This window comes from Ostrea edulis, chromosome 7 (assembly GCF_947568905.1).
Source record: "Ostrea edulis chromosome 7, xbOstEdul1.1, whole genome shotgun sequence".
Lineage (NCBI taxonomy): Eukaryota > Metazoa > Mollusca > Bivalvia > Ostreida > Ostreidae > Ostrea > Ostrea edulis.
This window is the reverse complement of record NC_079170.1, coordinates 62016086-62037639: the sequence shown is the minus strand read 5'-3', so window position 1 is coordinate 62037639 and position 21554 is coordinate 62016086. Positions and strand designations below refer to the sequence as shown.

Here is a 21554-nt window from a genome sequence, read left to right as displayed (position 1 = left end):
AATTCAAGCTTTCATAACTTTATCAACATCTACATTATACCACAATTCTATAATATACATATATACACCCTGTACCCTCCCAAGTGTTCAATAGAATACTGAATGCACCTCCACCACAGAAGAGCTGATATCTCGTATTCCCATATATAGTGAATTTAACACTGACAAGCTTCCATGCTCTATTATGATTGGTAATGTATGCTAGTGTCAGAATAACTGTAGTTCAGAATGTTTTACACACTTGTATCTAAACATTCTGACATGTGTCTGGCTCTAAGGGCTTTATTGCAGCTGACTGTGTCATGTGCCAGGCCTAGAGCTTTATTGCATCTGACTGTATAACATGTGCCAGGCCTAGAGCTTTATTGCATCTGACTGTATAACATGTGTCAGGCCTAGAGCTATATTGCATCTGACTGTATAACATGTGTCAGGCCTAGAGCTATATTGCATCTGACTGTATAACATGTGTCAGGCCTAGAGCTATATTGCAGCTGACTGTATAACATGTGTCAGGCCTAGAGCTTTATTGCATCTGACTGTATAACATGTGTCAGGCCTAGAGCTATATTGCATCTGACTGTATAACATGTGTCAGGCCTAGAGCTATATTGCAGCTGACTGTATAACATGTGCCAGGCCTAGAGCTTTATTGCAGCTGACTGTATAACATATGCCAGGCCTAGGGCTTTATTGCAGCTGACTGTAACATGTGTCAGGCCTAGGGCTATATTGCAGCTGACTTTAACATGAAAGGGAGAAAATGTAACGGATCAGATGGGGGTTCAAACCTGGGTCCCTTAATCTCCTGTGTCAAGTGTTCTGCCAACCAAGCTTATATAGCCGCTGGTGATCCAACCTGAAACACCCTCATATCGTTCATTGATATTATATATACTGATACAAAGATACCGGAACAGCCTTGATTTGACTGAACTGTTTCAGGGATTTCTGTCGGTCTTGTTTGTCTGTCTCACATTAATTCGTCCCAAGAGGCAGGAGAAAATGAATGTGAGTGAATTTTACAGTTATTGGTTGACAGCCCCATGAATTGTAAGTCTGTCCAGTGAAATGCCCAAATCTGATTAAATGCGAGTGGAAGCCTATCCTGGTGGCCTTCTGATCGCCTTCTGATCGCCTTATAATCAGCCTCAGAAACGCTCGGAGAAAGGTCTCGGGGTCTTAAATCTGTTGTGAAGGGGTTGAGAACCTTTTATAAAGACAGTGTTGGCCAGGGTATCTATTAGGGACAATACAAAAGAGCTGTAACTTTTATCAATATGAGTGAGTGGAAAATTTAGATTAAATTTAATGCAAAGTGTTCCATCAGATTAATGCTTATAGTAACATTATTCAAAATGGGTCCTATAAGCACTGTCACTACCATGCCGTTCAGAAAAAAGGAGGTGGGTGGCGATAGAATTCACTTAGTCCTGTCACCCCGTGACCTGGATGTGAACTTTGAGTAGTGAGGAACCATCTTTTAGTGACCAATCTCCATTATACTGCTCTCGCTTCCTTAATCTTGGCCAACATCTTTCGATCACTGGAAAATTCCGAAATGTAGACATTGAAAAATTGCTAATAGTTCATGCAATTTTCTGAACTTGATTAACTCTTGATTCATGGTGAAGCTTAATGTAACCGTAGGTGTCTTCACTGTTTCAGATCTAAAACTTAATGCTATGTACAGGACAAAGCTTATCTTTGATTTTGGGTAATTTGTTCATGTTTAGTGGAATAAAATGAAGTTTAACACGCAAGTCTCAATATTTGTATTTTTGGTTTAAAACTTAGCAATAATGGTAACATCAGGCTGATGCTATCTGTTAAATAAGCTCTGTTTTATAGTGTGTTGTTATAAGTATTGTTTCAGCATTTTGTGTCATTGATTCAGAGGCTGCTGATACAGTAGATTACAAATAGGTATTTCATATTCCCAACTCAACCCCCTCCCCTATTTTAGGAGTCTTTATAGACAACCCTTTACCCCTCAAATTTTTTAAGCTTACAGTATATTATGACCCCACCACCCCCTCCCTTCTCATGAAATTAAGGTTTCTCCATAATCCTTTTCAAACTCATCCACATTGAGATAATTGCAGATTGCAGGCACCTGTTTCCACACCAAGGGTTGGATGTTAAAATCATGGCTTTATTTGAAGATGTTGCACATGCACTGAAAACATACTTTTTTATGCACGGTATTTATTTCCGCTATGTCCACAGTTACATAAAATCCCCATAATTTTATACCAGTGGATTAAAAGTATATATAGTTATTAATATCATTCGAAATTTCAATAAGGTTTTTGTGTAATTTAAACAAAGCCAAGGATATGTACAAAATCTTTGGTTTTATGGTCATGGAGTGAGATGAGTGACTCATTACAGCTTATGACTTTGTAAGCTCTTTCTTAACGAGGATATTCTATGCGGGCCATCACCCACATGCACCTCCCAAGCGGACCCTGTGAAGGACGGCTTCTCTGTAACGGGGGGGGGGGGGGGGGGGGGGGGGGGGGGATCAACAATTGTTAAATGAACAGATATTCCATCTCGTTGCTGTCAGTTATGGAAATCACATATATTAATGCAGTTTAGAAACTTTAGGTGCGGTGCGAGTTCGTTCCAGTTTGAATGCAGTAGGCACCACATCAAGAGGGTTGTTATTACATGAGCTGTCAAGACCTGGCATATGATCAAAAGTGGGCCATGAATCGAATGGATGGATGGAGTATGGTAGAAAGGTTTGGCCCCAAGTAGTCATGTGTAAATAATGTCGAAATTTTGAGGATTCTTTCCAATTAGTGTTCAAAACTAAAGTGATTTATGAAATTACAAAGTTTACATTATACAGTTATTGACGGGGTTCGAGGACAACAGCTGTTTTGTTTGACCCGAGAATGGGTCTGTTGCCCGAAGCCATAGGCTGAGGGCAACCGATCCGTTCGAGGGTCAAACAAAACAGCTGTTGTCCGAGGACCCAGTCAATAACTGTTTTGTTATACATCTTCATTTTAGGTTGTTTTTCCTAAGATGCACATGGTTTGTTGACTTTAAACAGGACAGTGTGATTGTGTACATTTATCACCGATTCCACTAAGTTTAAAAGAAAACATACCCAATATCCTAATTGATAATTATATATTTCGTGTATCTGCTCTGCTTTTCATCAACTAAATTCTGTATTTCATCACCAGTCAGATCAGTAAACCTCGCCATTACGTAAACAAATCAGCAGACCCAAGAATCATGTGACTTACGTATAGCTTTAACACGAATAAAATAAAAATAAGTAAACTTCATCTTATACAATTGATTCTAGAAAATGAACAAATAATTTTTCTATATTCTTGCTGTCCCTACTTTGAAGAATTAAATGAATTTCATCTTCCGTTGCTGTCGCAAAATGTGCATCCGCCATTTCTCTTTATCCAAACGGCACGAAAAGATAACTCGAGTTAACGCCATATGACGTCATCGGTCAACAGTCTTTTTTAACAGTCGATTTTAACAGTTCCCGGTCCAACAGTCGCCAGAACTGTCGAAATGTTGGACTTATTTTAGTAAGGAGTTATATAGGAACTGTTTTATAGGGATATAACAAAATAATGTATTAATAGTAAGAAGGTGGTATAATACAAGGGGTCTGAATGGCACTGAGGGTGCTATATGGGATCAGGGGTATAGTTATCGAGGACAATACAATCATGATATTGATCTACGTTGAAGTTATATTTACAGTTCAGTGTATTTAAAACTTACCATTCATTTTTTTCCTGAGACTGAATTATATATGGTGCGTTATTGTTTTAACCATGAACGAACATTGGAAGGATTAACCACATTTCACTTAATAAAAGTATGTACACAGAGCACCGTGCATCGACTACAAAATTCATTGATTGCTAGGAGGGTTATTTTTTTGTAATTTTGTAACTGACAAGGGGATTAAATTTCTATCCGATCTTGCTCTCCAACAAGGAGGCTGTTTTGTCCAGCACGGGAAATTGAATATCCTCCCGTGTTGTTTGGTGTGAATCAGCAAATAATGTACCGTGGCTGTCTGTACGATATTGTTTGGTGATATCCCAAAGGCCTATTGAATTGTGCTTTTTTGACCGGTAGAGTCTGGGATTTGTATATTATTTAGATCATTAATGGGTGCAGATGCCATGGTTAATACAATCATCTGTGGGTTGATGTCCACTGCCAGGCTTCACAGATTTAATCCTTACTGAATTTAATAATTGCGAATCTTATATTTAGTAATACCAGTAGATTAAATATTTGAGCTGTTATTGTATGCAGGTTTTAAAGTTTGGCATGCAAGTATTAGTTGAGATTGTGCATGTGTATTTTGAATATTGTTTTGTTAGTAATATGAAACCTTTCTGACAAAGTTTCATTGCATATACAAGGGACCTTTCAATCATAAATACATGTATACAATAAATTTACTTGGTATTATGGGAAATTATGAAAGCATGGGTCATATGATCAGCTTCACAGCCCAGGCTTGCTTTTAGGTTTTTCACTAGACTTTTAGTCTTTAATTATAAAAGATTTATGAATCTCGTATAATATTTTGGTTCCGGATCGACCAGCTTAATTAGTATTATTATGACTGACAAAATTTTCAAAGAAAAATACTGTTATGACTCTTGTGATAGTACGATCAAGATCTTCTGAATGCAGATACTTTTATGACTCATGATAGTACAAGATCTTCTGAATGCATAGATACTGTTATGACTCATGATAGTACAAGACCTTCTGAATGCACATATACACTTTAGAACAGCAGTAAATTATTACATCTTTAGAAATTTTGAAGGGCTTGTGTTAAAGATTATGCCACTCTGAGTTGGAATCATTGCAAGTTTATTTTAAGAAATTTTCCAGAAGTTTAAGAACAATTGCACCTGCATTTGATGGTTGTACATCTTAGAATTTCTGTCAAACGTACGGCGCAGCAAATTAGACAACTGGTATGAAATGGCCATCTTCCCAGTAAATTATGTTCCATCAGGTAAATATATGTGGTATAAAACTATCAATCAGACAGTGACGAGGACTGAAGTATCGGCAAGCGTTGGATATCCTATAGTCTTCATCCTACAGACACTTACCCAGTGCATTCACACCCTGCTATTCGTTTTCTAACACAACATTATTAATTATATGGTTCTTGTTTTTTGAGAAAAAATAAAAGCGATTGCATGGTCTCTGTCAAGGCTCCTAAGTAAGAGTCATTAGAATAATGGATTTCAGAGATAATTAAATTTAGTTCCCATCACTTTTCCAAATTTCAAAGTGGAATAATGGTGAAGTTAAATGTTATAAATGGACCTGCATCATTTTTCGATATTGATGTAAAGGCTAATGAAATACAGTCGCATGACTTCCAATCTATTAAGATGTCATCAATCCACAGCAATTCTCAAAATCTCTATAATGGAGCATCTGTTTCACAGACCTTTCATATTTTCATTTTCAGATGTGCTTAATTTATTTGTTTATCTAATTATTTGGTGTAAAAAGCAATTTTTAACATTGCACAGTGTACATATTTTGAACTGGCTGGTTCCTTGTTCTTCCTCTTTTAATCTGTTAAATGTTGTGTACTGTTTCTTGTTATTTCTATGGTATTTATAGATCATCAGTGAGAGTGGAGGTGTTTAGCTCACCTGGCTTAAATTCTTATGTTGTCATCAACAATGGCAGCAGCATCTGTAAGTGATTACATTTTAATCTTCTCCAGAATGACTGTAGTTGCTAGATCACCCAGTACTTGGTACAAATGTTGCTCTGTAAGTGGTTAATGCAGAAATTGTGTCACTTTTTGGAGCAATTCAAATCCAAATATGGCTGCGACAGAATCTCCTCTCTGGAATAAATGCTTTCCATGTCACCATAGATTTTGATGGAATGGTCAACTAGAAATGTCATTAGGTTTTTAAGCAATCTGAATTCCAACATATCTGCCACCTATGGCTTCTGATTGGCTGAAATGAAATTTTATTCTTATGTAGACAGTGCATGTTGAGTCCCCATACCAGTCACTTTGATGATGTCCTATTTCAGAGCAAATCAAATATTATTGTGGCTGCCATTGTAAAGTATAATTTGCTGAAACATCAACTTCAGAAAAGGTGCATTCTATTCAATCTCTGGTACAAGTTTGTTCATCTAGTATAGTGGTCCCAAAGAAATAGTAAAAAACTTATCAAAGCAATCCGCATTCCAATATGGCTTGCATGGCTTTTAATCAATCTAGGCAGAATGAACCTTTTTGTTAAGTACTTGTATCTGTATGTGAATTAGGTCATAATGGACGTAGATGAGCCGTTCAGGCTCAGAGCCTGGGTGTTCATTAAATTTGTTTAGTATACACTAAATCATCAGCAAATATTACATTTTCCGATGATGATACAATATTATATTTCAAGATTTTGGAAATTAAACATTAGTTTTTGCAATTCAACAGCATTGCAACAATATTATGGTACAGGGTAATACAAACAAATAGTAATACTGAAGGTATTGTCTGAAAACTCTCTCTCCCTGTCAAATTTCTGTCTATTTACCTGATCTTTGTAAAAGTCATTGAGGAACGGACCCATAAGAACTGAATAAGCAATGAGCAAACCAAAATTAACCTTTTACAGAATGATTTATAACCAATTGTCTATAACAAAAACCATTCATAATAAAGCAATGCATTTGTACTAAAAGTCAACTAAGCACGAACTTCAAGATTAGGCTAAATACCTGTGTGTCACCTAAATCAGTGTTTTATTTCCATGTTTAAAACCATCAAACGTCGAACAGGTACCCACAATTATGTATCTGCAATCAACACAGGAAACTGCCGTATTGTTAAGGAACAGTCCAAATATTCGGGACATTTCTTGTGTAATCTGGCATAAAAAATGTCCGCAGCCACTTCCTGGAGGAAACCTGATGATAATTGGTTGTATTGTATCGCAGGCCTTATCATTTAATGTTTCCAGACATGTTGAGATTAAGGCACCACCATTCACACATATCATGCAAACACAGTCAATAATAATTATGACCTTGTTATTCATTTCAGAATCATTGCAATTGTAAGTTGAACACACTTTTTCATGAATTCAAAGTTGATCGTGACAAATATTGAAATTTTTTTTGCCTATTTGATACTGTTGTTTTGGGGCTAGATTTGTGTAATCAACAACATGCAATAATCTCCATATAGGGAAATATTTTTCAATGAAAAATGAAGATTGCGCAACAATGTTTAGATATATTCCCCCCCCGAGTCTCGTTTTGGCTCACACCCACCATTGTGATAAGGACTAGTGTTCATGAACTGTTTCAGTAATAAAATCAGAGATCCTGTGATCATTTTAGCACTGCATTGGGAAGTAATGACAATTTGGATGTTGTATAGATAGTGATAGTAACAGTAGCATTGTGACATAAAGTTACTCACTCTGCAGGATGATTACTAGAAGTTGTCAGTTTCTAAGTACTGTTCAAGCACAAAATATCAGATTTTGTTTCATTTGTGAATCAAATTCATTGTGTATAACTATATAATTATCAGCATTTAACATCAACTCTTTCTATTAATCTTGAATACCTATCAGAGCCTATATTTTCATTCATTTTTAAAGAAGTTAGCTCCTAGCTGAGCTTTTGAGCACAACTGCACAGGATGTTACAACTAAGTATTCACCCATGGTTAAATACTGATCAAATACTGATCCCAATGGTGCAAACATATTACTGAACCCTATCCAGTTGAAAAAAAATGGAGTCAATTCAAATTTTGAAAGGGTTTGGCAGGGACTTTATTTTGTGGTAGAAGGATTGATTAATCAAAAAGTTCTAAATCAGCATGATATTACAGTTTCTGTTTCATCCAATATATCTTCTATTTTTATACTCCTATAATACTTGTATTTCAGTTTTATAATTTATTATACAAGATGTTGAGACTAATGGAACTAGTTCAAATTTTGTAATTTATTAATTTGGTTGATATATTTTTTCCAAACAGAACACCAATTTTTAAAAAAGTTTAATTTATTTTGTTCGAAATTTTGTATAAAAATTCAGCATTTTTGCCAATGATTCAAAAATTTGTTCTCCATGCAACCCCCACTTTTTTAAAGTTCCATTTTGAATTTTAAGACAAGGCCTTGGAATTTATGTGAAATTTTAGACATTGACATTACTTCTAATATATCCTTTCAAACTTTCAAATTTGATATTATGAATTTTTACATATCTCAAGTTCAAAAAGGTCATTATTTATTTCCATTACTTAAGTATTAAACTTTTTTTATCTGTATTGTTAGAAGACATTATCTTGTATAGATCTATTTTATGTAAAGATTGATTTGCTTTGCTTATGTTGCATTGACACCAACAGACAAATTAAGTTTAATTGAATTAATCTTGAGTCAATTTTAAGTGCATAAAGGTCATGTTTAGAACACTAACTCAATTAACAAGCATCATAACCCCAGTTTTTCTTTTTAATTTCCTAATTCTCCTTCAATGTAGAAATCAAAAATACACTTCCCAAAAGATTGACATATTTATTTCTATCAATATCTGGTGCAAACCTCTTTAAGAAAGCTAAGACAAAAATCAGATTTAAAATGTTTCTGTTAAAAATCATCAACATTAAGATTTTCTGAATGTCTCTCCTTAGTGACCTTCACCTTATATATTTGATTTTGAAAACCAATTTATGAAAGGTATCACTTGTCTCATCTTGCACACAAATAAATTGTGAATTTCCTTCTGGTGGCCTAGACCTTGTATGATTTAACATCGAAAACCAATAGCAATTGACAAGTTGCCATATGAAGACCTGTTCTCGAAAATTTAATAAAATCAGTTAAAACATAAGCGTAAAACTTGAAAGCTAAAAATACTTATTACCCATCAAACGACCCTGACATGATGACACCAACTCAGATCTTTGAGCATTAAAAAGTTTGACATGAATCGGATAAGAAATGTACATTGAATTTTTTTGTATTTTTCTTCCTCACAGTGACATTGACCTTCATGTTCAACCCTGAAAACCAATAGCAACCTAGATCTTATAACCATTCCTAAAAGTTTAACAAAAATCTTATAGCATTAATCTTGTACACAAGTAATATCAGAATTTCCTTTCCAGTTGATTTTCACATGCAACTGTGATAACCAATAGAAACCATTGTCAGTAAGCAAGGTATGAATTCTTGAAAGTTTTTATGAAAATTGGATGGGACTTAAATCTTGTACTGGAGACAAACCAACATATGAACAGAAAAAATATAAGTGTATATATAAACATATCTTACTGCAGTTCTAGGGTCAAGGGTCAGTATTATCACCTTGGAGAAGTCACAGAGGAATATAGTAACGTTGTTTATATGAAGTTCATAGTAAATCATCTGTATGTTTGTTTTTGTCTTGGTCTTGTGTACAAGGTAAAGCCGCATACATTTTCTTATCTAATTTCTTAACATGTATAGAAATGATACCTTGTGTCTTCAAGGTGAAGGTCACAATGACAGATTCCTTGTATATTTGATTTTAATAAGTCATTAATTAGGAAATCTATCCTTTCATACAGATCATGATGTTTTTTTAGTTTTTTAGGTCAAATGTGTAAAACAACAAGGTCATTGGAGGAGGAAGGGGGTGCAGCTTTAATTTCCTCATGTGCAAAATTTATAATATGTTCACATTTGCCAATGATTTTATTTACCATTTGGCAAAGCTCAATTAGGCATAAGAACGCTAACGTCGACAATGACCCCTACTGGTGTAGAGCGTTCACTTCGTAACCGGGGGGTCGTGAATTTGAGCACCACTCGTGCCATGGCTGTGACAAACCTAAGATGTTACGATAGGTAGGGATTGTTCCTTTGACAAATGCTCAGCATTTAGGAGTGAGAATCTTGGGTCTTTCAGATATGACCTTAAAAATGGAGGTCCCTTGTTGCGGCAGGTGTTGGCACAATAAAGAACCTCACTGCTAAGGCCCTGACCGCTAAGCATAGGTCTAAATGTGTGCTTCACCTACAGCTGGTAACGTCTCAATATCAGTGAAAAATTCTCGACGAGACGTAAAAACAATCAATCTACAATATGGTCTAGTTTTTGTTTGCTGGTTTCAAAATTAACCGGACAAGGTCCATGGGAAGCATTATTGAGAATATGTTGTGGGAAGGTGGCCAGCTTTCTGAACCCTTGTTAAGCTATCAAATGGCAAAAGTTCATCAGTGGATGTCGGGCTGCTTTGTATCTTGTTTTAGGAGAGAATTAAGTAATTATTTTGGTATTGAACGGGCGATGCTTGAGTAAAACTATATTACATTTGCAGTTTTCACTAAACCCTCTGGCCTTCAAAACAAGGAGGTGTGATCATTAAGACATATCTCCTACACTCAGTCTCGTAGAGAAGTTCTTGTGAGGTCTGCCTTTGACACACTGTGTTTAATTTAGTGTGTGAAAAATGTGAATTTCAATCTCATGAAAATACATATCATTTGGAAAGGAGTGTCTCTCCTTATCAATAGGACATTTAAGTTTTTGTTCAAAATGAAGTGTATTTAATTCAAGAATCTTGATACAACTCGGTTTTGATTCTGAATTTTATCAAAATAACCAAGTTTTGAAATTGTAACATGTTCTCTTGCCATTTTCAGTAATTTAACATAAACAGTAATGATAGATAAATTTTGTTTTTTCAAAACTGCACTCCAGTCTTTAATCCAAAAGAAGCACATGTTTAAATAAATAATGATAATGCAATTTTTGTTTTAAAAATGTCACTTTTGATGTTGTGTAAAGCGACTGTAAATATCCAAGGCAAATTATCTGAAAATGTATATTGGATCATTTTTATTAAATTTTCTTTGAAATTTAGCATTTTAGGGGGGTCAGGAAATGCTAGCTAACAGTTATATTTTGCAGTTCTTTCAGTTATCTAAACACAGCAAAATTATATTGGATAAAAATGTGTTAGGGTCAGGAACAGATAAATGTTTAACAGTAATTGCTCATAAACTAAAATTAGCATAAAAGATACCTCTTAAAATATTTCATTTTCTTATTTCTATGATCATTTCCATTATATATAAACTGCTTTGTTGGGAAACTTTTCTAAATAGAGGAGAGAGATAAGTACAAAATATATTGTTTTTGTCTGTCAGCATGTCCACTAATTTGACTGATTGGATCCCGTGGGGATCCGGGTTGCGGGTTAGAATAGGTCCTCAATACCCCTTGCTTGTCGTAAGAAGTGACTGAATGTGGCGGTCCTTTGGACGAGACCACAAAAACCAAGGTCCCATGTCACAGCAGGTGTGGCACGTTAAAGATCCCTCCCTGCTCAATGGCCATAAGTGTTGAGCATAATATAGACCTAAATTTTGCAGCCCTTCACCGGCAGTAGGTGCAGACGTCTCCATATGAGTGAAATATTGAGAGGGACATTAAACAATATTCAATCACTGACTGATTGGCCATAAATTTTGAATTATATGAAACAAATATTGAGTCAAGGTCACACACAGAGGTCAAATGTTTTAAAAGTACATTGTCATAATTTGTCATTTGCTAGGGGCAGGATGTTTCAGAAGGAATGCTATTACATCAGTGGATTGAACAGGCTGTAATTTACCAGTCTCTGTCCAATGCATTTGAACATCATCTGCCTCCAGGAAACGGTGATCTGCTGCCATCCTGCGTCTGTAAGATGAAGGTGTTCATTTGATGTATTGACAGAGAGATTTGTCCTGAGCTGGTCGCAATATGTTTGTCTAGGAGAAGATTTATACGGTCTTCCTACAGCTCTTGTCTCTCTGGTCCGGGACTATGTTTACTTTTAATGCTGCTCTTGAAACATGGAAGAACCTGATAATTCCCGCACAAAAAAGATTTAGCATACACTGGGTCAGGGGTGTGTGTGATTGACAAGCGATAGCAATGTGTTACGAGAAAATAATGCAGTTGGCTGGGTAGAGGGAATCTTTTTTGAGATGGAAATGACATTGGTATAGAGATAAATGAATGGCTCTGTCATATGACTAGCCAGTCTAATTTCAGCTGGGGAATTGCCCACTTGAACATGCAGTGTAAATGATCAATTCTGAGAAGGGAACTGTACAGAAAATGGAGAGTTAGAACATTGCCACAAAATATTAAGATACACAAGGCATCTTGCTGTCTCCAATCAGGCAATTAATGGATGCAAAGTTGCTAACAGTTGTAAAAATGAGTTTTACTTGCACACATATAAACTGGTTACAGCAGTGTATGTCTTTAAGCAGATGACCATTTAGAATTATGCTGATTTGGTTAAAAGTTTCATCTTTTCAATTCTGGAAAAAGCATTTTCAGTTTATATGAGACTATTTTTAGTGATCTTTTTCTAGCATACCTGAGCCTATCATTAGCAACCCTTTTCAGCTTTTATAAACCTACTGTTAGTGTTAGTGACCATTTTAAAGACCCAAATAAAATACCATATGGTTTCTTCACGGATCACTGGATGTGGGCAGAGCTCATCTATGGTCATTGTTATTTACCTGGCCAAGAGACCAGAGTGCTGTGTATACTTTTGATGTACACAGGAAGGGTCTCAGGGCCGTATGCAGTGTTTCTGTGGTCATAGTGTTTGTATAATGGTTGTATCCCTATGGCTAGATGACACAGAGTCTACATCACCCCCTCTTTCTCTCTTTTACTCTCAGTCATTGGCTCAATGAATATAATTTCTTTTATAAATATAGAACTATTATAAATCAGGTCAATGTTATCAAAACTCTAGAATACAGGGCTTCCTCAAGATCTAAAGAATGTCTGTAGGTACTGGCTGTTATTGTTATCAAAACACCTCTCTGGGGTAGCTCTAGCTGCAGATGTCACTCCACCTGAGATCTATTGTTAAATGTTTGATTGACAGACGGCTAACAGTTTGGGGGTGGTAACTTAAAGTTGGGTCTTTAAAGACCCAACTTTAAGTTAACGCCCCCAAATTTTACCTGTGTTGGGATCAATGATAAGCCACTGGTCAATCATACTTTTAACAATAGAGCTTAGGTTGATTGACATTGCAGAGATCATGGTCTACAGCTACCTGAGAAAGATGTTTTGATAACAATCATGGCTAATGATGACCATCAGTCTTCAGATCTTGAGGAAAGCCCCAGTATACCTGAGTTTTGATAGCTTTGACTCCCACTTAGAATATTTTAATTTCTAATCGTATTTTCTCTCTCAATCTTTATACATGTATTATAGATTAAACAATCAGAAATCAAACAATAATAATAAAAAAAAACACCAAACAAACACAAGTTATTGGAATATTTTCTATTAATGATTTATTGTGGCTTTATATTTATAAAAACATGAACAATTCTTTATTGGCGCAGCACATCAACATGTATAATAGTTATATTGCCCATGTGTAAAACTGTTACAGTATAGTTTAAAAAAATGCTTCTGTTTGAGATACCACATGGATTATAAATTACACAATCAGAAATCAAACAATAGTAAAAAGGCATAAATAAGTTATTGAGATATTTCTATTTATAATTTATCACGGCTTTATATTTAGAGAGAGAGAGAGAGAGAGTTACTGAGATATTTCTATTTATAATTTATCACGGCTTTATATTTAGAGAGAGAGAGAGAGAGTTACTGAGATATTTCTATTTATAATTTATCAGGGCTTTATATTTAGAGAGAGAGAGAGAGTTATTGAGATATTTCTATTGATAATTTATCCCGGTTTTATATTTATAAAGATAAAGAGAGAGAGAGAGTTAGAGTTATTGAGCTATTTATAATTGAGAAATATGTAAAACTGTAGCAATAATAAAGATAGATGAAATAATAAGGCATGGCAATAGTGTTGCATACGTATGACAATAATTACTCATTTAGTCAATGATTGAGAGTAAGGGAGAGAGAGAAGGGGGGGGGGGTAGACTAGCTATGTGTCAGCTTCTGATTGGGATACCATCGTTACACAAACACTACGTCCACAGAAACCCTAAAGAGAGAGAGAGGAGGGAGGGGGGGTAGACTTCGTGTCAGCTTCTGTTTGAGATACCACCATTACACAAACACTACAGCTACAGAAACCCTACAGACGGCCCATATTGAGGGGTATCTTGATCATTCTTCATTTGGTTGTACATGTACACAGATCTACTTGGATTTATTCATTCTCTCGAAACATGGATATTTTACCTATTACACCCACGACACCGCAAACTCCCAGGACACCAGGAAGTGCCCGGAAAACGCCGGGTAATATTATATTTAGGAAATTATTTATATACGATATATAACAATTTAATTAGTTTTAAAAAGCAAAGGTTTAGAAATGGGCTAAACCTGTTATTTGCAATACATAAATATGACCAAGTTTGAAGGTTTACGGGAAATAGAAATGCGGTATGCATGTAGGTAGAATTTTTTTTTTTTTTTTTTGCACAAATCAAGACACTAAGCATAATTTGTAATAACCTGAAAAATTTCCTGTGTATATCATAAAAATATACACAACAACCGATCTCTTGGCCAGGTAAATTCCAGGTAAATAACATTGACCATGGATAAGCTCCGCCCATATTCAGTGATCCGTGGAACAACCGTATGGTGTTTTTTGGGGGTCTTTAAGCTGATCTGAGCCTACCATTATTGACCTTTTCCAGCTTACCCTTTTCTACCATTAGTGACCTTTTATCACCTTACCTCTCCCTACTATTAGAAACCTTTTTATGACTGCGGAATCGAAGATTCAGGGGGAAATGGATTTTGGCCTGTCCGTCTGTCTGTGGCAAAAAAATTCAACCTTGTTCATATCTTTTACACCATTAGAGGCCTCCATATTTGGGGTGTGTATTTCTTGTGGCAAGACCTTTCCATCAACATCAAAATCTTTGACCTTGTGACTTTAACATTGACCTTTGACCTGGTTCCAATGTATTGTAATCAGGGGGCATCAATGTTTCACAAATACATCTTGTTTCAAATGGGAGATTTCAGAGATAGAATAGTAATAGATTATTCCAACCTACATCAGATCAAGTTATATCAATTAACAAACATTTTTTAAAGTTCAAAAACATTAATTGAAATCTTGAAAACTTATTCACATGAATTTCCAACTGTTTAGGAACCAAATAAGGCCATTGTCATATATAAATCTCTGAAGACAAATCCACATACTCCATTAGATTCTTCATACAGTTAAGGTAGTGATTGCATGGTTCATTGAAAATTAATGAATCTATGAATTTTTTTATTTTTACATATTTTGTAGTTGACAGTATCTGCAATTCATTATGATAGTATCATATATGGTTTTCACGGAAATTGTGACGCTAACGGTTGTCATAGTAACCCCTCTTGTTGACTTTCCGTAATAAATGGTACAGGTATTACAGGTGATGTTTAAAACAGATACAAAAGGGGTAAGGGATACAAATTTTGTATCAAATTGAAGTTAAAATAATATATAATTTGTATTAATATGTCCATTTATTTTCATATGAAGTAAAAGCAGGGCTGCTTATGAGCAATTTCGCAATTTTTAGAAGGCAATTATTCACCAAAGCAGACATAATTTCACCCCCTGAGGAATAAATGACCAATTAATTTTTTTTAGTTTTAAATATGTTTTAACATATGTTAGGAGGAATTTTTCCTGAAAGTATCAGTATTGGTTTTCAGGTTTACTATGGCGCTATGATCACTATAGTTACCCTCTCCTCCTTACATAAATGCTGCAGGTGATAATTATACAATAGGAATGCATCTTACATGCATTTATTTTAACTCATATTAAAACTATGAAAATGGTTTGATGTTTATTATTGAATTTATTCTACATAGAATGATAGTACTGTTGCTTGGAGATGTTTTTATTACTTTCTATTTGAAATTACTTGTATATTCATGCATGCTCTGTAAGCATATGTTAAAAACGCGGGAAATATAACACAGCCGATGTAAACTGCATTGTGACGTTGTATTACCTACGACGTTTTTTTTTTCTCTTTTCAAACCAAACGATTATCAAAAACAAAACTTTCATTATTTTTTTAATTATAAGAAATAACTGAACTAATTGAGAAAATCATATTAACAGCAAGTGCTGTTTTCGAAATTCACACTTTTTGATTTCTTTTAACCTCCACATTACATAGTAGATTTCCTCGATTCCCCGACTCGGAGCCTCTTAGCTGACGATCTCAAAGTGGAGGATGGGAATATTTGTAGCAAAATAATGTGTTTTAAATCTATGTATAGTGTACTTCGAAAAGATATGATTAATATTATCGATATTTTTTGCTCAAAATGACGCATTTATATAACCCGTACGTGATTCCTTGGCCTAACAGTTGAATCCCTTGGATATTACATCCAGCATTTTAGATTTATGTGCACAAACACCATATTCATGTTATGAAATTTATAGCATTATATATCATAATTTTAATAGGCCTAGTGGTTTGTGAATTAAATTTACGTTTTGTAAGACTGCATGAAAATTAACAGGGGAGCAGGGGAGTATATGAATCATGGAGACATAAACTATGACTATTATTTATAAGATAGGCCTAATTCAATAATCAAAACACAAGGGATTTTTCATTAGTATTTTATTTTACTTGTATATTTCTAAACATATTTTCACTTTATCCTGTGTCTGGTTATATCTGACAAGTCTTTGTTTCCATTGCCTCATTATCACTGATGCTTATAGCGTTTGACGTATTCCGGAATCGGAACCGAAAATAGTCTCTTTTTAGATAATACATGAATTAAACCACGTGATGCCATGCAATCACTACCTTAAACCTCTGTATGAGCAAGGTGACTACTTAAAGGCAAGCAGTGTGACCCCTAGGTCTGATTCGTTTCTGTTGGTTATTCTGTGGATGAGCAATTGGGAGATTAGAACATGGATTTTACTGAGACAGAATATATTAAAGACTCTATTATAAAATTTCCTCCAATGTAAACAAACCTTAATGATAGTGCACCCTTTATGTGGGGCTGCTTTGTCTATTCTAAGATTTCAGCAATATAATTGTGGAATTGCATCTTTTGATGGGTTTTGGAAGAAAACCCTGAAAAATGTCATGATGTGGTTTCCTCATTTGTTTGTAGGGACCAAGTTACAAATTTGAACACTAATGAGAAGTTGGCTCCCGAGGGCCAGTCATTTCCTCGCTGTCCTATCAGACGAGATTGTTGCCACAAGTGTGAAATCAGCTGTTTGAAGTATGTACCAATGCTATTTAAAGCTGTGGGTAAGAAAAATTAGATACACAATTGACTTGTAATGAACATTATGTGGTCGGCATTAAGAGAGTGTTTGGGTTTCACAGCAGCTTTCTGATGGCTTTTAATGGTTGATATTTGCCTTTGGTCATGGGCAATTTGTGTTATTGTGAGATGGATTGAATCGCATCCAAAAGACAGATGAATTGAAAGTTGATGCTGAATTTGAGTTAGGACTTTGCAAGAGTTACATACCCTTAACATCATTGATAGATAGTCTGACACCCCCCCCCCCCCCCCCCCCCCCCCCAAGGAAACAATAAGTAAGGTATATAGGACCTAACCTTATCTGTTCCTCTGTCTGGTAGCAGATTTTACTTCACCTGAGTATACTCAGATGAGCTATTGTGATATGTTTTTGTCTATCGTCATGCATTAACATCTTATCAAATAATATTGGACCAATTTTTGCCAGAAAATTCTCTCCATATATGTTGATTGGATTTACTGTTGACATACAGGTTTTTCTTCATCAAATTCTTTGTCATTTAGAGAAAATTATAAAAGAAATATAAAATGAAATGTCTTGTGTATATACATGTACTGTTTATCATCATGAAAATCTTTTAAATTCAGTAGCAGGGAGGTTTCCTTTTTTAGACTCGTGTTCAAAAAGTTTATGTATGTTGGCATATTGTACCTGGCACTGTTGAACAGTGAGATATGTAGCACCAAATTATATTTCATCAACAAAATGGTAGATCACCTAAAAAGGGATAATCTTATAATTAGTGACTGCTTATTCAAGTTTGTGCCATCTACACCATGCTGCAAAGTGGGCCAAGGACAAAGGGGTACTTAGGTGGGAAAAATTCTTAAATGGTCATAATTACCAAGAAGTGGTTTACGTATTTTACAATCGGACCTTGGATGATGTAACTTGCGAACATTGAGATGATTCGAAGCCAGGTTGTTTACAATCAGTCCACTGTTTGAAGTTTGTGGGTGTATTTGAGGCAGAGTGTATCGATGTGATTTTTGTCATTAATAAGGATAATGTCTGTTTGAATAAAAATCATCAAATGGCCATAGCGATTAGAAATCAGAGACTATAATTCATCGAATATCAAATGGTAATGAGCTTAACTGTGCCAGCTAATGGATAAATAACATTGACAATTAAAGTATCAGATAAATTGAATTAAATGAATGAAAATGGTTGTGGTTATTGAGATTAAACAATATTTCAGACCTTTAATGGCCATAGAATAAATGTCTTAATTTTCCCTCATTTAGGTATTTTTGGGTCACAAATTTGGAAAATGCCTGTCCTTTGTAATTTAAAATTCAAGATGTATTATATCAAACCAATTATAGATCATTTTGATCATGCAATCCATGCATTTTGCAAAATTCAAAACGAGCAATTTTGCACTCCGTCATTGGGATTTACGTTATTATAGATTTTTTTCTTAAAATTGTAACTATCAACAGAAATGCGTGCATTATTGAACTAATGATTGTAAAAAAAAAAAAAGGTCTCGTCATTTGGTGAAGATTTTTATTTTCATTTCCCAGTAATACCAATCAACTGTCATGTTGTTCTCTGCAGTGAGCCATGATTGATGAAGAATGATGTATAACAAGGAGTATTTGATGGACGTGACCCAATATATTGCCCCTGCCCTGAAGGGAAGGAGGGGGGAGGGATTTACCAGTTCATTAAATTAGTCACTGAACAGCTATATATTGTTTAGCTTCTGAGTGTCAGTTTGAGAATTTGATTATTCATGCTATAATTATCAGTATTCTTTCACTTGTCTGAAGATTTTAGCATACATATGACTTTTTTTTTCAATTAACTTTTTCTTACTTTACTGGTGTAGAAGTTTTGATATAAATCTGTTGAATTGTTCATTTGTTGATTTTTATGACAGTGCCCTAATTATCTCAACAGATTGCTGATGTCAGCAGTATTTCCTCCATGTGCTAGGTGTGAAGATCAATCCCGTGGAAATGACTGAAGTATACACCACACAACAATCACCATTCCAATTTATTTAACGACGTTGTCGTAAGCATTTTAAAAGAACAGTAACTCTTACAAGAACTTGTAGACCTAGCTGTCCCACAATCCTTTCAGGATGAAAATGATCAGAAAAAATGGCTACTACACATTCTTCAAATTTCATTTGATTTTCAATTGTTTAAGTTAATGCGTGGATGACATGATCTTCATTAAGGCGTCAGTCATCACCCAGGACTGGAATAGAAGGTAAGAATTTGATTTATAGTCATAATTCTTGGAAGTAATGATTTTATTTTCTAAAGGATCCATATTGTATAGATTTACTTTCTGTTTCTCTTCATCAGTATACTTTAAGTGACATAATTGTTCTCTAGCAATCAGTCTATATCATATTCAATACCAACAGGTGCATGGCAGATTGAGAAAGACCATCCATTGATTTAGAGGTCAAAGGTAAAAAAGAAAGAAATCTGCAGAGGTCATTTGTGCTCTTAATTTTCAGCAATAAACTTAATTAGATATGTTTGCAGTTTTTTTGTATAATACTGCTCAGTATTGAGAGAAATGATGGGTTGATAACAAGATTATTAATTATCCAGAGTTGAAATTAACGGAGATTGTAAATTATGTATAGAATTACTACAGTGTATGTGAAAAAATTACTTTGATATTAAACTCATCATATCTCCCTGATAAAGGCCGGCGGCTGGACCACAAAAGTATAGTGGTGAAAATTAAGAACCAAAAATGACTTCAAGAGAATTTATCTTAGAAGAGTAATATGTGAGTTAATAGACAGCAATTTTGTTTTTCTTGTGAACATTAATTTGTGTTTGACTTTGTACTTTGACACTATGTCTAATGACTACTGCATGTAATGATGATATTGGCTGGAGTGGGTGGTGATATTGGCTGGAGTGGATGGTGAGTCAAAGAGGGATGCATATCACTCGAGATCAAATAAAAAAATTTCAAGACATTGTGTCGTAGACTGTTGAGAAAAAAACATGCCATTGCTATAAATCTGTCCTTATTTTTCAGGTGATTTTCCAGAAGTTACCCAAGATATACTGCAGAACAGTGTTTCAGCTGATTTGAAATACTTTTGATTTTTTTCCCTGAAATTAAAGAGCATTTCCAACCTTAAATGAAAATAGTATGGTGAAGGTTTTGCAAACCCTCATTATTCTATTTTCACTATAGATAGTGTGTTAGTAGCTATTGTCCAACTCACGCAGTGGTCAACAGACACTAATGACCAAAACAATGTGTACTTATATGATGAAGACCTTCACATGTGAAAGATGCATTGTTAGCATGTATTGTAACCTTTGATCTTTGACCCTTTCAGGTGTGTCAGCACCCCCACCAGGGTATGCGATGCTGGGGGGCAGAGGCAGTAACCACAATGGTGAAAATGGCTCTCAGTCACAGGTATGACACGGAGCTCCACCTCAATCTGGTAAGATGTCGCCTGTTGGTAGAAAATCACAATTATGGCAGCTGTACTGTATACAGGGAAATATTAGCCCCCGTTTTATTTTTGCCCTAGTCAGTTTGTGAATTTAAGACTAAACGAAACAATTTTCTCTCTTATCTCTCTTTTGACACAAATGTGTCAAGGACAAATTTAATAAAAAATAGGCCAAAACTGTTTGGAGGTGTGGAAGAGTGAAAATAATACAGGTTGAAAATATCACAAGGTAAAAATAACACAGGGTAAATATAAGCCTGTATACAGTATCTGGTACATATTGTAACAAAATTATAACAACAGTACTGTAACAAAATTATAACAACAGTACCGTACACAATCTGGCCTGGTTTTCTTGAAAAGAACTTGGACTGAGATTATAATCAAAATCAAACTAACAGAAGCTTGATCTGGTTAGATGTTGGCTATCGTTAAAATTTCATAGTAGTTGAACCTCAGTTGGGTAAGATACCACATATTGTCACAAACATTACCACAACCCAGTCAGGCATCTAGAGACCTCTTGTTGCAATGTTAAAACAATGACACCTCAATCTGGTCAAATGTCACTCTGTTACTTTTGATTTCATCTTGTCCCTCACTTAATATCTTGTAATGTAATTTTACAACTTGAATGGACTGACAGTGTACATCTGTAATGCCTTTGTAGAAGCTACAGTCGATGATCCTAGGCCCTCTCCAGGAGTTGTCCTCCATACCACAGCCAGACATCAGGCA

General features: G+C 35.0%; 1 protein-coding gene across 2 annotated transcripts in view; it reads left to right on the top strand.

Moving 5' to 3' along the window:
* Positions 1–21554, top strand: part of LOC130048347 (protein MON2 homolog) — a 170916-nt gene that overhangs the window by 107135 nt on the left and 42227 nt on the right. For both annotated transcript variants that reach the window (XM_056144953.1, XM_056144952.1), the window contains 2 exons: positions 20694–20804; positions 21487–21554. The exon at positions 21487–21554 is cut by the window's right edge and continues 108 nt beyond it. In XM_056144953.1, the coding sequence (XP_056000928.1) occupies positions 20694–20804; positions 21487–21554 (179 nt within the window). The remainder of the gene's footprint in view (positions 1–20693; positions 20805–21486) is intronic.